This window comes from Bos mutus, unplaced genomic scaffold (genome assembly GCF_027580195.1).
Source record: "Bos mutus isolate GX-2022 unplaced genomic scaffold, NWIPB_WYAK_1.1 CTG200, whole genome shotgun sequence".
Lineage (NCBI taxonomy): Eukaryota > Metazoa > Chordata > Mammalia > Artiodactyla > Bovidae > Bos > Bos mutus.
In genome coordinates, this window is record NW_027219453.1 from 17,021 (window position 1) to 35,441 (window position 18,421).

At 39.0% G+C, this 18,421-nt stretch overlaps 1 protein-coding gene across 1 annotated transcript; it reads right to left on the reverse strand.

The window, feature by feature from the left end:
- LOC102273840 (tripartite motif-containing protein 5) lies at positions 1 to 18,224 on the reverse strand. Its single transcript, XM_070366738.1, is given in 8 exon segments — positions 1 to 479; positions 760 to 856; positions 2,344 to 2,370; positions 11,407 to 11,547; positions 11,549 to 11,638; positions 12,185 to 12,280; positions 13,019 to 13,499; positions 18,053 to 18,224. Coding segments are annotated over 7 exon segments (984 nt in total). The 5' UTR covers positions 13,439 to 13,499; positions 18,053 to 18,224; the 3' UTR covers positions 1 to 366.
- Between the last annotated feature and the right edge of the window lie 197 nt (positions 18,225 to 18,421).

Below are 18,421 nucleotides of genomic sequence, written 5' to 3' on the forward strand. Positions count from 1 at the left end.
TGATATTTTTTTTTCACCACATACCCCCAGGATCCAGGCACGTTTTTTTGACACGTCTACCTCCCAGTAATGTCTCCCTGATGTGATAACTGGGGAGCCCAGGACACCAAAATCTTCATAAATTATCATTCCAATACGCATTATAGCATTGGTCATTGGATGCATATCTCACTTGTCTCTGATCCGGAGAAATGACAACATTTTTTGCACTCTTGGGAGAATTCAGGGTCACCTGAACTGTTGAAAAATATAGGCTTGGGTTAGGGTAATGATGTAGTTTTCTTATGACATTTTGAAAGGGATCTTTAGAATGACTTGACTGGAAAAGTAATATGTTTGTGTGTGTTGGGAGGGAAAACATGGGTCTTAAAACATGAGACCTACTAGAAAATGAAAAATTCTAAAAGATGATGAGAACAGGGTGGCTTGATTATACTGTGATGTCTCCTTACCCCAGTAGCGTTGCACATCTGTCAGCTCTGAAATGAGAAAAAAAATCCACAATATTAAATATAAGCAATAGAGTCAGCCCTGAAATCTATTTTCTTCCAGATGAGGGGAATGGCCATGATGAGGTAGTGAACTGGGGAAAGACAGGATGAACCAAGCCCCCGGTCACCCCCCATAAATATGACCACATCATTAGCACATAGTGTCTGGGCTTTGCTGTCTCCATCCACACATAGAAACTGGAGCCCCCTACCCATTTTCCCTCCATCAAAGAGGCCCTCCTACACCCACTTGGGTAGCATTCCTCACCATTAAACACATGCAGTATCTCTCTCAGATCAGGAGCTCGAAACACTCTCCTCTGTTCTTTGGGAAAGATTTTGGTTTCTTCAGAGCCAAGGTTTCACTCCTAGGGAAGACAAATTTGATGCTCACAAATGTGATTTTTTTTTCCCTTTAAACCACTGGTTTGCTATATGTTCACCCTGTTTATGGGCTTGAATTGTCTTTCCTGGAGACCTTGGGAAAGAAGAGAGTGGATGCCTGATCTTGGAGCAAGAAAGAACGTGTTCATGTCTACCTTCCCAGGTACCCTCTGTGTGACCTGGATGGTCTTAAAATGTCAGAAGGGGAGTTTCTTCCTTCTATAATGAAATCATTAACCCACCACACTCCACCTCCTAGGGATCATATGAAATTATATGAAGCAATGGATTTAACAAAACAAAACTTTGGTATCTAAAAAAATAGTTTGTGGAACATTCCTGCACAGATATGTGTTTCCAGGAAGGAGTCAGAAAGTGAGGTTGCAGAATCTGGCTCCTGGGTATTTGAGACATACCAGGTATGAGAACAATCTCTAAAGTCCCAAGATCTTCAAAGAGTGCTGTCCAATAGAGAGGCTCTCAGAATACCCTGAGATTTCATAATCACTAGGAATAATTACAAACCCTTGGAAAAGAAGACATTATGAATAATAAAGTAGTCTGACTTTCATGTGTTTGCAAAGATCTTGATGCTGCCATGTAGGTGTGCAAATGCAGACACAATGATGTTAAACTTTTCTGTTCTGGTTTCTAAAGATGTGACCAAGATTGATCAATAGTTTGGTCCAGGGCCAAAATATCCCTTGAGATTCAAATCTGTTTTTGGAAACCTAAGCCGAAAAACATACAAGGACTTTGTCTCTTCTGGGAGCAGAAATTAAAATATAAAGGAGTTGTCTCTAATTCTAAGTGTTTGGCAGGAAAAGAAGACTTAACCTTCATATGACAAGTCAAGCACCTACTAAATATGGGAACCTGAGTTGCACATTGACACACAGTGTGAATTAATTTTATGAAGTTGTGGGGATCTGATACTGTATTGCCTTATTCTTAATACTGGTACTGACCCAAACTCTGCAACTTCCCACAATCAATATTCTTTAATATAGAATCCAGTCCATTATCAATGTTTATAAAACAATCTAGCCCTGATGTATGAATAGAAATTTAAAATAAGACTATCCTCCATTTTTCTGCCTTGAGCATTGTTTTATCCTAATTGGCTATCAGACAACTGTAAGGGGTTTATTTTATTTTCACAGCATAAATGGACTATCTCTGGTTTCCCACACATACCTTTTTATGATAACATTCACATCCTAGTGAGAAAAGAGAAAACATGCGTCAAAAAGTAATAAGTCTCCCCACTTCCCAAGCTTATTCACATCCCCATCAGCCATCGATTGTGGGAATAAAAATGGTCTCAATGTGAGAGCCAAAAAGTAAAGACAAGAGTGAAGCCAGTCATTCCAGAAGACACACGCGATGTTGTCAGATTTCCCAAAAGGTAAAAGGCTTTGACCCTTGTAGAAGCATGAAGGAGACTTCTAGTGTCTGGAGATGAGACATATTTTTTAGTGATCTCTTCTATTCCCTAAATTCAGCATCCATATATGTGCAGTTGATTTCCAACTCTTTCTTTTTTACTCAACTTTGTCTCTTATATTAATTTATTCAGTAGTAAATAAGCCACAGGAATCAATAATGTAGGATGTCTAATATATAACTTATTATTCACCAACTAAATTGTCTCATCTCTTGTACACCATTTTCATAATGCTACCAATACACACTTACTGTACAAGTACTCGTGCATTTATCTGCACTTTAGTCTCTGCTGAGTCTGTTCAATCCAGTCCTTAACAGTTTTTACCATCTAATTGTATTAATCATCATGTTTACTGTTTTATTTGTTTGAACAGGTATCTGTTACTTTATTTGATCTCTTTTACTAAAGATTTACTTCCATGTCACCAAAAACTAGAACAGCTGAGTTTCAAAAAAAAAAAAAAAAACTCTTTGTATTAGGGCTCTTTTGTGTATATGACAAAGAAATCAAATAAAACTAGAATAAGAAGAGAAAGAATAAGGAATTAGGGTGGCAGTTGCAACTTTAATCATAGTTTAATTCTGAAGCTCGAACATTATTCTCAGAATCTGGCCAGAATCTTTCTTTAATTCTATTTATTCAGCCCCTAATGACTCTTTTTCCAAGTTTATGAAGGAAACATAAACCTCCTGATATAAACTCCAGAAGAAAAGAGAGTTTCTTCTCCCAGTTATAATAATGCTTGTATGCCTACAGGCATTCAGACAACTGAATACAGGTAACTGCATAGGATTAGTTACCCACATTAAAGAGCAAATATTTTTGTGTTGTTGCTGAAGGTAATGAAACAGTTTCTAGTTTTACTGAAACTAGGTTAGTATCAGTCTGAAATAGATTATATAAGGCAGGAAACATATTGTATATATTACACCAACCATTAGGACAAAAACTAAAAAAATACAGTCAGACCTAAAATTTTATACTAGAAATATCTGTTTAACACAAAACAAACTAGCTAAAGAGAAAGAAAAGAATGAAACTTACAATATCCATATAGTAATAGAAAGCAATAGATGGAAACAGTGGAAACAGTGTCAGATTTTATTTTGGGGGGCTCCAAAATCACTGCAGATGGTGATTGCAGCCATGAAATTAAAAGGCACTTACTCCTTGGAAGGAAAGTTATGACCAACCTAGATAGCATATTCAAAAGCAGAGATATTACTTTGCCAATAAAGGTCCATCTAGTCAAGGCTATGGTTTTTCCAGTGGTCATGTATGGATGTGAGAGTTGGACTGTGAAGAAAGCTGAGTGCCAAAGAATTGATGCTTCAATTGATGAAGAATTGATGAACTGTGGTGTTGGAGAAGACTCTTGAGAGTCCCTTGGACTGCAAGGAGATCCAATCAGTCCATTCTAAAGGAGGTCAGTCCTGGGTGTTCATTGGAAGGACTGATGCTGAAGCTGAAACTCCAATACTTTGGCCACCTCATGCAAAGAGTTGACTCATTGGAAAAGACCCTGATGCTGGGAGGGATTGGGGGCAGAAGGAGAAGGACAGAGGATGAGATGGCTGAATGGCATCATCGACTCGATGGACATGAGTTTGAGTGAACTCTGGGAGTTGGTGATGGACAGGGAGGCCTGGCGTGCTGTGATTCATGGGGTCGCAAAGAGTCGGACATGACTGAGTGACTGAACTGAACTGAGCTGAATAGAAAGCAAATGGCAAAAGAGCAAATTTAAATATAAGTGTATTAGTAAATGCTTTAAATTTCATGTATTAATGAAGCAATTGAAATCAGAGATTGTTGACCTGTATAAAAAGCAAAATTCACCTATTGTTATTTGCATGAGACATAGTCAAGGCACAAAAAGGGAAAATGTAAAAAGATAGAAAAATATATATCATGCAAGCAGTAATAAAAAAAAGGTCAAATATTTATGCTAATATTAAAGAAAACATACTTTAAGATATATATTATGAAAAGACATAAGGGCAATTTTATAATTATAAAAGGTTCAGTTCATCAAAAATATACAACAATTATAAATGTGTATGTGCCTAACAGCAGAGCTTCAAAATACTCAAAGCAAAAACAAAAATTTTGCTTTGAAAAAACAATTCAATAATTGTTTATTGAAAAACACACAATTCAATAATAGCAGTTGCAGATGTTAATAACTCTCTCACTAATGAGAGAACAGCTTATATGAAAACATTCAAATTTACAGAAGACATGGACAATGCTACCAACCAACTAGACCTAACTAATGTCTATAGCCCATTTTACCATATAAATGAGAAACATATAATCTTTTAAAATTCATAATAAAAATTTTTCTAGATATACAATATTTTAGGCCATAAAAAGTAACAATAAACATAAAAGTTTAAAATAATAAAGATGTGTGTTCTTTGATTTTGACAAGATTAACTTTGAAATCCTCAAGAGAGTGAAACTTGGAAATCAGTAAGCATTTTCTCATTTACAACACACTTTAAAATACCCTAGATTTAACACAGAATCAAAATTTTAAAAAGAAAATTAAAAAAAGAACTGAAAAGGAAATTTGAGAATAAGTCAAAGTGAATGGAAACAAAAATAAAACAATCAAAATGTGTGAAATACAATTAGTTAATTAAATGTACTTTGCCATTAAATACTGTATCAAAAGAGCTTGTTTCAAATCAGTGGTCTAAATTTTCACTTCAAAAAATTAAGAAAGGAATAGTAAATTAAATCAACAGCTCCCCCTGCACACATGTGCACAAATATATACACACATACAAATAAAGAAAACCATATATGGGCCTAAGAAACTGTTTCTAGGGGATTGGTCTCAAGATGGTGGAGTAGAAGGGTGTGTACTCACCCTATTCTTGAGAGACCACCAAAATCGCAACTACTCAATAGCCACTGACAAAAAAAATGCTGGAACCTACCAAAAAAGATACTGTATATTCAAAGATAAAAGAGAAAACACAGTGAGATGGGAGGAGGCGTGCTATTGCAATGAAATAAAATCTGATACACAACAGGTGGGCAAACCACAAACTGGGGGAAAAAAAAAAACTACAGAAGTTATCCTACAGGAATGAAAATTCTGAGCCCAGGTCAGGCTTCCCAGCCTTGGGGTCCAGCAATGGAGGAGTCACCAGAGAATCTGACTTTGAAAGCCAAAGGAGTCTCATCACAGAAATTTCACAGGACTGAGGAAAACAGAAATTCCACCCTTGGAGTGTATGCACAAAATCTTGTATGCACCAGGACTAAAGGGAGAAAAAGCAGTGACCCCATAAGAGATTGGGTGAGATCTACTTGCTAGGCCTCCTGCAGAAGCACAGGATGGCTTTTCATTGTGGCAAAGACACTGGCACTCATTGGAGTGAGCTCTCCTGGAAGCCACCAGTATCCCTAGCCCTGTCCACAAGAGGGATAAGACTCAGTTCCACCCACCACCAGTCTCTCCCATAAGGAAGCTTGCACAAAGCACTTAGATAACTTCATCCACCAGAAGACAGACAGCAAAAGCAAGAACTACAATCCATCAGCCTATAGAATGGAAACAACAATCAGAGAAAGTTAGAAAAAAAATAAAACAACAGAAGAATATGTCCCAGCTGAAGGAACAAACCCCAGAGAAAGAGCTAAGTGACATGGAGATAGGCAACCTCCAGAAAAAGAATTCGGAATAATGATAGTGAAGATGATCCAGGATCTTGGAAAAAGAATGGAAGCAAGGATCAAGAAGATGGAAGAAATGTTCAACAAAAACCTAGAAGAACTAAAAAACAAATAAGGGTGAAGAATACAATATCTGAAATGAAGTCTGTACTGGAAGGAATCAATAGCAGAATAACTGAGGCAGAAGAATGAATAAGCAACCTGGAAGACAGGGTGAGGGAAATCACTGCTGCAGAACAGAATAAAGAAAAACAGCAACAACAAAAAATTATGAGTGTTTAAGAAACCTTTGGGACAACATTAAATGCACAACTGTTCTCATTTTAAGGGTCCCAGATAGAAAAGAAAGAAAGAAAGGATTTGAGAAAATATTTGAAGAGATAACTGCTGAAAATTTCCCTAACCTGGGAAAGGAAACTGCAACCTAAGTCCAGGAAGCAAAGAGAGTCCCAGGCGGGATAAACACAAGGAGGAACATGCCAAGGCAAATAGTAATCAAAGTGACAAAAATTAAAAGCTAGAAAAAATATTAAAAGCAACAATAGAAAAATGACAAATAGCATATGAGGCAATTCCCATAATGTTATCAGATGATTTTTCAACAGAAACTCTGCAGGCTAGTAGGAAGTAGCACAATATATTTAAAGGACTTGCAACCAAAACACTCTACCCAGCAAGGATCTCATTCAGATTTGCCAGAGATATAAAGAGCTTCACAGAAAAGCAGAAGCTAAGGGAATTTAGCATCCACCAGACCAGCTTTGCGACAAATGCTAAAGGAACTTGTCTAGGCAGGAAAGAGATCAGCAGTCTGAAAAGCCTTGTAAGTATATATACTGCTGTATGAAAACGTCTCAAGAACAGCAAATACCAAAACTATGATAGATACATACACAAAAAAGAAAAAGCAAGCCAAACACAACACTAAAGTGTTCATCAAGCCACAGAAGAGAATAAGAGAGAAAGGGAAGAAAAAAGACCTACAAAAACAAAACCAATTAAGAAAATGACAATGGGAACTAGCATATCAATAATTACCTTAAATGTAAATGGATTGAACTCTCCAAACAAAAGGCATAACCTGGCTGAATGGACACAAAACAAGACCCATATGTATGCTGTCTACAAGAAACTCACTTTAGATCTAGGGACACATACAGACTGAAAGTGAGGGGATGGAAAAAGATTGTTGTTGATATTCAGTTGCTAAATGATGTCTGACTCTTTGGGACCCCATGGACTACAGCACGCCAAGCTCCTCTGTCCTCCACAATTTCCCGGAGTTTGCTTAAATTCTTGTCCACCAAGTCAATGTTGTTACCTAACCAGCTCATCCTCTGCCACTCCCCTTCTCACTTTGCCTTCAATCTTTCCCAGCATCAGGGTCTTTCCCAATGAGTTGGCTGGTTGTATCAGGTGGCCAAAATATTGGAGCTTCAGCTTCAGCATCAGTCCTTCCAATGAATAATCAGGGTTGATTTCCTGTATGACTGACTGGTTTGATCTCCTTGCAATCAGAGGGACTCTCAAGAGTCTTCTCCAGCACCACAATTCAAAAGCATCAATTCCTCAGCACTCAGTCTTCTTTATGGTCCAACTCTCACATCTGTACATGACTACTGGAAAAACCATACCTTTGACCCTATGGACCTTTGTTGGCAAAGTGGTGTCTCTGTTTTTTAATACACTGCCTAAGTTTGTCATAGCTTTTTTCCCAAGGAATAAATGTCTTTTAATTTCATGACTGAAGTCACTGTCCACAATGATTTTGGAGCCTATGAAAATACAATCTGTTACTGCTTCCATTTTTTTTCTGCTTTTATTTGCCATGAAGTGATGATGAGGTGGATGTGATGATCTTAGTTTTTTGAATGTTGAGTTTCAAGCCAACTTTTTCACTCTCCTCTTTCACCTTCATCAAGAGGATCTTTAGTTCCTCTTCACTTTCTGCTTTAGAGTGGTATTATCTGCAAATCTGAGATTGTTGATATTTCTCTCAGCAATCTTGATTTCTAGCTTGTGAGTGATACAGTCCAGCATTTTGCATGATGTACTCTGCATGTAAGTTGAATAAGCAGGATGATAATTACTGCCTTGATGTACTCCGTTCCGATTTTTGAACCAGTCTGTTTTTCCATGCCTGGTCCTAACTACTGCTTCTTGACTTGCATACATGTTTCTCAGGAGGCAGGTAAGGTGGTCTTGTATTCCATATCATTAAAGATTTCTCCAAAATTTGTTGTGATCCACAGAGTCAAAGCCTTTAGCACAGTCAATGAAGCAGAAGTAAATGTTTTTCTAGAATTCTGTAATTTTCTCTATAATCCAATTAATGTTTGCAATTTGATTTCTGGTTTCTCTGGCTTTTCTAAACCCAGCTACTACATCTGGAACTTCTCAGTTTGTGGAAAAAGGTATTCCATGGAAATGGAAATTAAAAAAAAAAGCTGTAGTAGTAATAGTCATGTAAGACAAAATAGATGTTAAAATAAATATTGTTATAAGAGATAAAGGAAGACACTACATAATGATCAAGGGATCAATCCAAAAAGTTGATATTACAATTTTAAAAATATATTGACCCAACATAGGAACACCTCAATATATAAGGCAAATACTAATAGCCAAAAAGGGAGAAACTGACAGTTAATACAATAATAGCAGGGGAATTTAACACCCCTCTTTCACCAATGGACAGATTATTCAGGCAGAAAATCAACAAGGAAACACAGGTTTTAAATCACACATTAGGCCAGATGGACTTATTGATATTATAGAGCATTCCATCCAAAGCAGCAAAATACACATTCTTCTCAAGTGCACATGAAACATTCTTCAGGATTGATCACATACTGTGCCACAAAGTGAGCCTCAGTAAATTCAAGAAAATTAAAATCATATAAAGCATCTTTTCCAACCACAATGCTATGAGATTAGAAATAAACTATAAGAAAAAAAAAAAAAACACAAAAACCAAAAATCTGTGGAGGTTAAGCAATATGCTACTAAACAACCAATGGGACCACTGAAGAAATCAAAGAGGAAATAAAAAAGTACCCAGAGACTAATGAAAATAAAAGGACAATAATATCCAAAACTACAGGATTCAGCAAAAGAAGTTCTAAGAAAGAAGTTTATAGCAATACAATCGTACATCAGGAAACAAGAAAATTCTCAAATGTACAACCTAACCTTATGCTTAAAGGAACTAGAGAAAGAAGAACAAACAAAACCTAAAGTTAGTAGAAGGAAAGAAATCATAAAGGTCAGAGCAGAAATAAATGAAGTAGAGGCAAAGAAAACAATAGCAAAGATCAATAAAACTAAAAGCTGATTCTTTTTGAAAAGATAAACAAAATTGATAAACCTTTAGCCAGACACATCAAGAAAAAAAGGGAAAGGACTCAAATCAATAAAATTAGAAATAAAAAAGGAGAAGTTACAACTGAAAGTGAAAGTGAAGTCACTCAGTCATGTCCGACTCTTTGCAACCCCATGGACTGTAGCCTACCACGCTCCTCTGTCCGTGGGATTTTCCAGGCAAGAGTACTGGAGTGGGTTGTCATTTCCTTCTTCAGAGAATCTTCCCGACCCAGGGATTGAACCTGGGTCTCCCACATTGTAGGCAGATGCTTTACCGTTTGAGCCACCAAGGAAGTTACAACTGATACCATAGAAATACAAAGAATCATGAGATTACTACAAGGAACTGTATGCCAATAGAATGGACCACCTCAAAGAAATGGACGAGTTCTTAGAAAGGTATCTCCCAAGACTTAACCAGAAAGAAATAGAAAAGACAAGCAGACCAGTCACAAGTATTGAAATTGAAGCTGTGACTGAAAAAATCCAACGCACAAAGTCCAGGACCAGATGTGCTGACATGTGAATGGGGAAAAGTTATTGACAATCCTGAAGCTGTTCCAAAAAATTGCAGAGGAAGGGAAACCACCAAACTGGGAAAACTGGAAAACTACATGTAAAAATGAAATTAAAACACTTCTTAACACCACACACAAAAATAAACTCAAAATATATTAAGAATGTATATATGAAGTGAAACACTATAAAACACTTAAAGGAAAACATCAGCAGAACACTCTCTGGCAAAAATCACAGCAATATGTTTTTTGGATCTATCTCCCAGAGTACTGGAAATAAAACAAAAATAAACAAATGGAACCTAATCAAATTCAACAGTTTTAAATAAAATGAAAAGACAAGCCATAGATTGGAAGAAAATATTTGCAAATGATGTGACTTATAAGGGATTTGTCTCCAAATTTACAGAGTTCATGTGGCTTAATATCATCAAAACAAATAACCAAATCAAAAAACAGGCAGAAGACCTAAATAGACATTTCTCCAAAGAAGACATACAGATAGCCAAGAGGTATTTGAAAAGATTTTCAACATCACTAATTATTAGAGAAATGCAAATCAAAATTATTAGAGAAACGCAAATCACCTCACACCAGTTAGAATGGCCAGTATCTAAAAACCCACAAACAATAAATGTTGGAGACTGAGTGGAGAGAAGGGAACCCTTCTACACAGTTGATGGGATTGTAAATAGGTGAGGCCAATAAAGGTTCCTTAAGAAACTGAAAATAGAGCTACCGTATGATCCAAGGCTCCCCACTCCAGTACTCTTGCCTGGAAAATCCCATGGATGGAGGAGCCTGGTAGGCTGCAGTCCATGGGGTCGCTAAGAGTCGGACACAACTGAACGACTTCACTTTCACTTTTCACTTTCATACATTGGAGAAGAAAATGGCAACCCACTCCAGTGTTCTTGCCTGGAGAATCCCAGGGACGGCGGAGCCTGGTGGGCTGCCGTCTATGAGGTCACACAGAGTAGGACACAACTGAAGCAACTTAGCACCAGCAGCAGCATGATCCTGCGAGGCCACTCCTAGGGATATGCCTGGAGAAAAATATGATCTGAAAGGATACATAGCCCAGTGTTCACTGCAGTGCTATTTACAATAGTCAAGACATGGAAACAACTTAAATGTCCATTAACCAAGGAATGAATAAAGATGTGATACATATGTACAATGGAATATTAGCCATTAAAAAGAATGAAACAATGCCATTTGCAGCAACATGGATAGAACTAGAGATGGTCATATGAGTGAAATCAGACATATAATATAGCGTATATTATAGGCTAACATTTACATGCAGAATCTTTTCAAAAAGATACAAATGAACTATTTACACAACAGAAGCAGACTCACAGACTTAGAGAACAAACTTATGGTTACAAGGAGTGAAGGATGCGGGTGAGTGACAGCACCAGAAGGAGCACAGCAACTTGAAAGCGATGGAAACTTTGCCTTCATTTTTCTTGTGTCTTAGATGCTAGGGCTTCTTCCCAACTCTTACCTGCAGCATCTGCATTGTTGACCCCTGCAAACGATGCTCTATATCTGAGATGAGATTTCTCACCAACTGGCTCTGCTGGACCAGCTCGTTCTCAGAGTTTGCCATGGTACACAGAATAGCTGTCTCCTCAGCCTTCAGCTTTTTGTAGTTCCTTCCTCTCCTCACTGTCCAGGATTTCTCTCAGTTTTTTAAACTCTGCCTGGACATTTTGTCTCTCATGTTGTGTTTGATTCTTCAGTAATGAGAGAGAGAGAGGAAGAAAACAATTTTTAGAGAAGCTGACTTTGGTTTGTTTTTTTTTTTCTCTCTATCACATTTCAAAATAATGCCTCCAAGTCTGCATTGTTAAGGACAACCAAGAGCCAAAAGGATTCCAGCCTTCACACATCTACTCAGAATTCTCATGCCTCCCTGCATTGCTTCTGACCCCCACCAACCAACCTCTGCCAAAAAGGCAAACACTGAGGATAGAACCGTTAGCCATTGTCAGATGTCTTTTTCAGAAGAGTCAAAGGCTAATGAATATGTCAAGAATGGAACATGAAATTCCCTAGTCATCCCCACCAGAGAGTTCCTCTAAAAGAATACCTCCTTTCCAATATCTATGTTCATTTGCTTTATGTTCACTTTTCAGCACCCACTCTTATCAGGGAAGCAGTGAAGAAAAGGACTAGTCAAATGACTTAACTGTCTGGGAACAAATAGGAAGGTAGCTCCTTGTGATCAACCTAAGGTCCTGCCCAGATATCTAACTCCTTCAGGAAGTGTCTCCTCCTACCTTCCAGGCAGCAATCTCTTCTCTGAAGTCAGACTCCAACTCCTCAGCTTCCTGCTGCTCCTGCTTCAGCCTCTCCAGAGCTGCCTGGAGTTTCTTCTGTTGAGAAAAGAATCACATCACAGTCAAGCTATGGATTTTCCTAACATCACTGTAGAGGATAAATGGAGGAGAAATGAGCCTGATTTCCAAAGAGAATATGCTTTACAGAAACTGAGAACAGCAATTAGACTCTATTACTTGTTCCTGGGTTGGGAAGATCCCCTGGAGAAGGAAATGGCAACCCACTCCAGTATTGTTGCCTGGAGAATCCCATGGATGGAGGAGCTTGGTGGGCTATAGTCCATGGGTCGCAAAGAGTCAGACACAACTGAGTGACTTCACTTTCACTTGGAAGAAGACCTGAGGTGGGGAATGTGTTCTACAAGACTGAAGAGATAAAAGTCACCATCCTCTCACCTAGAGAAGACTGGTTGTTTAAGAAGAAACCTGATCCTGCAACAAGGAAATAGCTTACATTTCAATCCACCCGGTGTCCTAGTTACCTCTCCTGTTCAAAGAGTTAAGGAAAGCTTCCCTTGGGCACCAATCTCTACGTATTAGCACAAGGTACATGGATGTATACTTCTAGGCTAAGAGTCTGTGTATAGGGTTATTACTTTGTAATTGTAAAAATGTACATTTATGTCCTCAGACATCAGAAGGTGAGCACAGGAAGAAAAAAAAATCACAGGCCCCAGGTTCATGGTGATTAGGTAATTAAAGTCCAATGTAAAGTAGACAGTTCTAATCAACTACAATTTTCTACCCTGTTTTTTCTCCGTTGTGGTCTCTTACCTGGTACTCCTGGGCGACCTCTTCCATGAGAAATGTAGGGTGACCATGGTGCTCCTGGGACCGCTCACAAAGCCAGCAAATGACCTTCCCATCCTCCTCACAGAAGAGCAGGAGTTTCTCTCCATGGTGAGCACAGAGATGTTTCTCTTGCTCCTCCAGGCTCAGTTTGACCTCCCTGACCCTCTGCACTATGTTGGCCAGGTGCCAATTAGGCCGTAGTTTTCCAGATTTATAATTGATTCTGCACACAGGGCACTTTCTCGCCCTTTCTTGGCCAGTCAGGGACTCATTGCTGTTTGCAGTGATGCAGATTTGGCAGAAACTGTGGCCACAGTCAAGGCTCAGGGGTTCTGTTAGAAGTTCCAGGCAAATTGGGCAGGTCACCTCATCCTGTAGGCTCACCAATTTTTCCGAAGCCATAGCACCTGCTCACCTTCTCCTACCTGTCCTGACTTCTGTGGGTTCTCTTGCTCACAGATTGCTACAGGATTGGGAAGGATAAAAGGGAACAGAGTAAGAAAGGTAGAAAAACATGGTACCAATTGCTTATAAATCAAATACAGGCCAAGATCAAATTATTGAAGGACAGAAAACATGGAGAAACAAGGAAAGGATCTTGGCTACCAAGTCAAAAGGACATTTCATAATTTAATGCTTTACTATCAGCTCAGTAAATTTAATGATTCTTATTATATAATGTTACTTAACAAAAGTATAGGAGAAGGCAATGGCACCCCACTCCAGTACTCTTGCCTGGAAAATCCCACGGACGGAGGAGCCTGGTAGGCTGCAGTCCATGGGGTCGCTAAGAGTCAGACATGACTGAGTGACTTCACTTTTTACTTTCATGCATTGGAGAAGGAAATGGCAACCCACTCCAGTGTTCTTGCTTGGAGAATCTCAGGGACAGGGGAGCCTGGTGGGCTGCCGTCTACGGGGTCACACAGAGTCAGACATGACTGAAGCGACTTAGCAGCAGCAGCAGCAACAGAAGTATGACCTGAAGCCTTTTTTACTAAGATACTTGTATGACACACCATCCATCCTGATTTTTCTTTCCCATGCCCAAGTGTCTGCAGTATCAAAAGGCTAAAATCACTTAATGTCTTTGGGATTTTATATCCACTCTTCTCTCAATATGAAACGCTTCCCCTGATATCAGTATGACTCTCTCTTATGCTTTGGTAAACTCTTTCCTGATGTTCTTTCATCACAAAGAACTGCTCTAACTAAACAATTTATGTGTAACCACTGGCAACCCACTCCAGTGTTCTTGCCTGGAGAATCCCAGGGACGGGGGAGCCTGGTGGGCTGCCGTCTATGGGGTCGCATAGAGTCGGACACGACTGAAGCGACTTAGCAGCAGCAGCAGCAGTAGCAACTGCCATTAACTGCTGGACATTTGCAATGATCTCCCATATTATTATGACATAGTATATTATAATGTGTTTATACATGTGATAAGAGCAAATCCTTCATCAGATGAGTAAATACAGCCAGTGACTTACAAAGATCATGCATCTTTAATACACTGAATGGGTTGAACCTAATATATTGATGGCACCCTTTCAGAGGCCTGTCTTCTACCCCACTGAGTTAATCTGAGACAAACAGAAGTTACTTCATGGACCCAATTAATATTCAGAGCAATGTGAAGGGGTGTGTGGAAATGAAGAAATCCAAACCAGCTGGATAGTTCTACAAAGTTTTGAGTGTGTACATATTGATTTCCCTTTGGCCCAGAAATATTCCTAGGAGCATTGATAGGAGTCTAAAAGAAGTATGTGTATGATGGTGAGGAGGGAGTTAGTATAAACAGACTCATAGAATAACAGAAGTTAGATATATAAAAATATATAAACGTAGATGAAATGAATGTCAGTCTTGAGAAGAAAAATCTCAAAATATTAGGTCATATTATTCATCTAATTATTGTTGATGAAGAATTATGTGCTGGCAACTGGATTAATATCCATACACAGTAAGATGAGTTCAAAAAGATGATTTAGACCATTGTAAACTTGATACTCACCTGGAAAGTAGTAGTAAATAAAAATTCAGTCTTATATATGCAAAAGATCAGATATAAAGATACCACTATAGAGACATATATGTTTATCAGAGATCAAATAATAGGGGTAAAAAAAGGGGGGGGGAGTTATCCAAGAATTCCAACTTGAAAACATAAAGGCTGAACTCAAGGAAGATGAAGGAAACATGGAAGTAAAGAGAGTATAAACATTTTAGGTGTAGGAAATGACCTGTTCCTTGAAGACACAACCTCTTATATAGGTTTCAAAAGGCCAGTGTGACAGGAGCACAGAAAAGTGCCAGGCCCTTGATATCACAAGAGGCTGCAGTGACATTAACTATGACACTTCCTAGCATTTGTAACATTTGCAGACCCACCTCCAAGAGTCAGGAGAAGTTATCAATGTTTTCCCGTCAGAGAAGAGTAGGGGCATGACCAGTTGGGACCTTGGGCTGTTAAGTGTTGGATGGACCCAGTGTGGAATTAGGAAGATCAGGTAGGATGCAGCTGCTCAGGAGAGAGATGATGATAGTTTGAGAACAGGGTGATGAGGGGAATGCAGGGCAGCATATGAGAGTGAGAGATAAAAAGGCAGGATTCTGTTTTAGATTAGATATGTAGTAACAACGGTTAACATCAGGTCTGGGCTCTTTCTTCCTATAAAGATAATACTGGCTACAATTCTCCTGAGTCTGTGTGAGTGTGTGTGTGTGTGTTGTTTTCTGGGAAACCTATTGGATTACAACTGAGTAGAAGTTCTGCAGCCTTTCAAGAATACATTATGGATAACACAATTAGTCTGATATAAACTGCATTTGGGACTAGGAAGGCATTATATAGTTCTTAAATAAACACAATTGGTTAGAATATACCTCATTTTTCACAAGGAGATTGTGACTATCATCATCAAATATGTTTCTTTTAGGGACCTGAAAACTGGTGCTCGTGGTCTTTTTACAAGGTAATCAATTCTCTAGGCTTATCTCACCTGTGGTGGGTTCACACACATCCATCTAGTGTGGTTCCTTACACAGCTGAGATGATGGGGATAATGCACCTCCTGTAAGGATCATCTCTGAGAGCTCACCTGAGGCACTTATGCCCAGTGTTGTGTCTCCTGTCCTGACACCTCCAGCTAAGCTTAGTAAATCTGGTGGTGAGAGTATTAATAGCCTTGATAGGGAGGCCAGAGGTCCTCAAGTGGCAGGAGGAAATAAAACTTCAATGGCAGGCTATTTCTCTTCCATCCAACCAGTTTTGAGATGCACCAAAAGCATATAGAGACAGGAGATACAGAGCAAGCATTCAGCCATGAGGCTGCAGAATTTATATTCCTTTCAGGGCTCCAAAGAGCTAATACGTCAAAGTTGATGCAGCACAACTGACATGGAAGGAACTAGTCTCTATACATGAAGGCTGAACCCACCCCTCGACTTCTCCCTAAGCAGTGGCCCAAGGGCTCCAATGCAATCAGAGAGATAGATGTAGGAACATGACAGCATTTGCCTCATAAAACTTTAGGCCACTTGGCTGCCATGGTGTCAGGTGGCTGAATCTTACAGGTTGCTTTTCTCACATCTGAGCACAGAGATAAAATTCCTCAGAGGAAATAACTATAGATAAACAAAAAGGACATAAAAAGAAAATAGTTATGCAAAGTTCCTAGAAGTAAATTTATATATAGAACTTTCTTCTTTTGTGATTCCAGTAAAACTGTTTCTCTAAGGATAAAGCCACGGATTATGGATGTTATATGAAAAGGGGTCACTTTTCCTAAGTAGACTTGGAAAATGGAATTTTGCTTTGTTTTATTTCCCAGGCAGTCATCTATTATTATACACCATAAATTCCTTGTGATGCTAGCAAAATAAAACCTGAAACAGTAAACTAACAAATCAATTCTAAAATTCTGTAGTTTTTGGCCTGACAGGTGAACTGTGTGAGCTCAGGAGACAAGATTCTAAAACTGACTATAGCTGAGAGAGCAACAAGTAATATGTAGTAGAGATGATAATTTCCAAAGTCAACACTGAAGAAATAAGATTTGGTCAGAAGCTGGAAAGTCATGGTGAGAAAAGAGACTTGTCTTGTGTCCCATGTCTGGGAAATGGGGATTAAGATGGAACTTCTGTAAGAAGGAGGAGGGGAGGAACTACAAAGACTTCTCTAACTGACTTTCCTCATGGTCTTATGATACTTCTCAGACATCTTTTTAATATCATTAACACCAATCAAGTGCATTAAATCAACTTTTTAACATTTAAAGTTAGATGTCATTGTTACTAAAAGTTGGATATTTCCTGATGCCACTTCTGGAAATTATTCCCACATGTTCCTCTTGCCCCTGATCTCTCAGCTGAGCTAGTTCTGGGTGGCAGATCCTCCTCAAGGAGAAGGAGGGGCAGGTTAGTGACATAAGGAACTGCAGCAGTTCCCTGTGTCTGGATGAATGAATACATAACAGACTGCAGGGCCAACCAGCTGGCACACCATCAGACGCCTGAGCACAGGCAGACCAAAGTGATGAAGAAATGTTCTACACAGCCATGCCGAAATATTGCATTTTTACAGTTAGAAATTAAAACATCAGAACTGAAAGACCACCTTGGTCTTTGACCTGTTGTTGAAGGAGGTCTTTCTACCTCTGAAAAATCAAAGATTCTGGCTGTTCTCTGCACGTGCGATTCAAACTTACAAAATAGGAAGGTGATATGGGTGGATTCTTTTCCATGGGGATGGTCTTGATCCCTGTCTCCTATACAGTGTCACAAAGAGTCGGCCACGACTGAGCGACTGAACTGAACTGAACTGATGGGTAGATTCAGCCTAGAGAAATACAGTCCCTTTGAGGGACAAACAAAGCCGATTTCTTCTTCCAACCTCCCTTATTGTATGACTCTACCTCCCACAGACTGATCTTTAGCCAGCACTCTAACCAGGAAGCCTGCAGGCTGGGCCATTTCCTCTTTTAGAACGGCTTCTAGACAGCAAATGAAACTCACCCAAGCAGATTTCGTTTTTTCTGTGTCTTTCAAACTCTTCCCTCCACAAACCACTCAGCAATCCTCACATCCTAATGCAGAAATTGTGAAGACAGGCAGATGTGTTCAGGATTCACTCAAAACACCAGCGCCTGACCTCCACTAAGATCTCTAATAGATGACAAGTGAAAATGAAAGCTAAATTCTAGAGGGTGGAGTATGTGCGAGAAAGGAGAGAAGCTATAGACCAGTAAGAGGTGTCTAACTAGGACACTGTGAGGAAACAAGGCTTTTACTCCTGAGCCTGGTGGGTCAGTGAGTACATTTTATTCTTTTCTCAGCTCTTCTCCTAGAAGCTGTTCTTAAGTCTCTTCAAAATAATAAATCCTT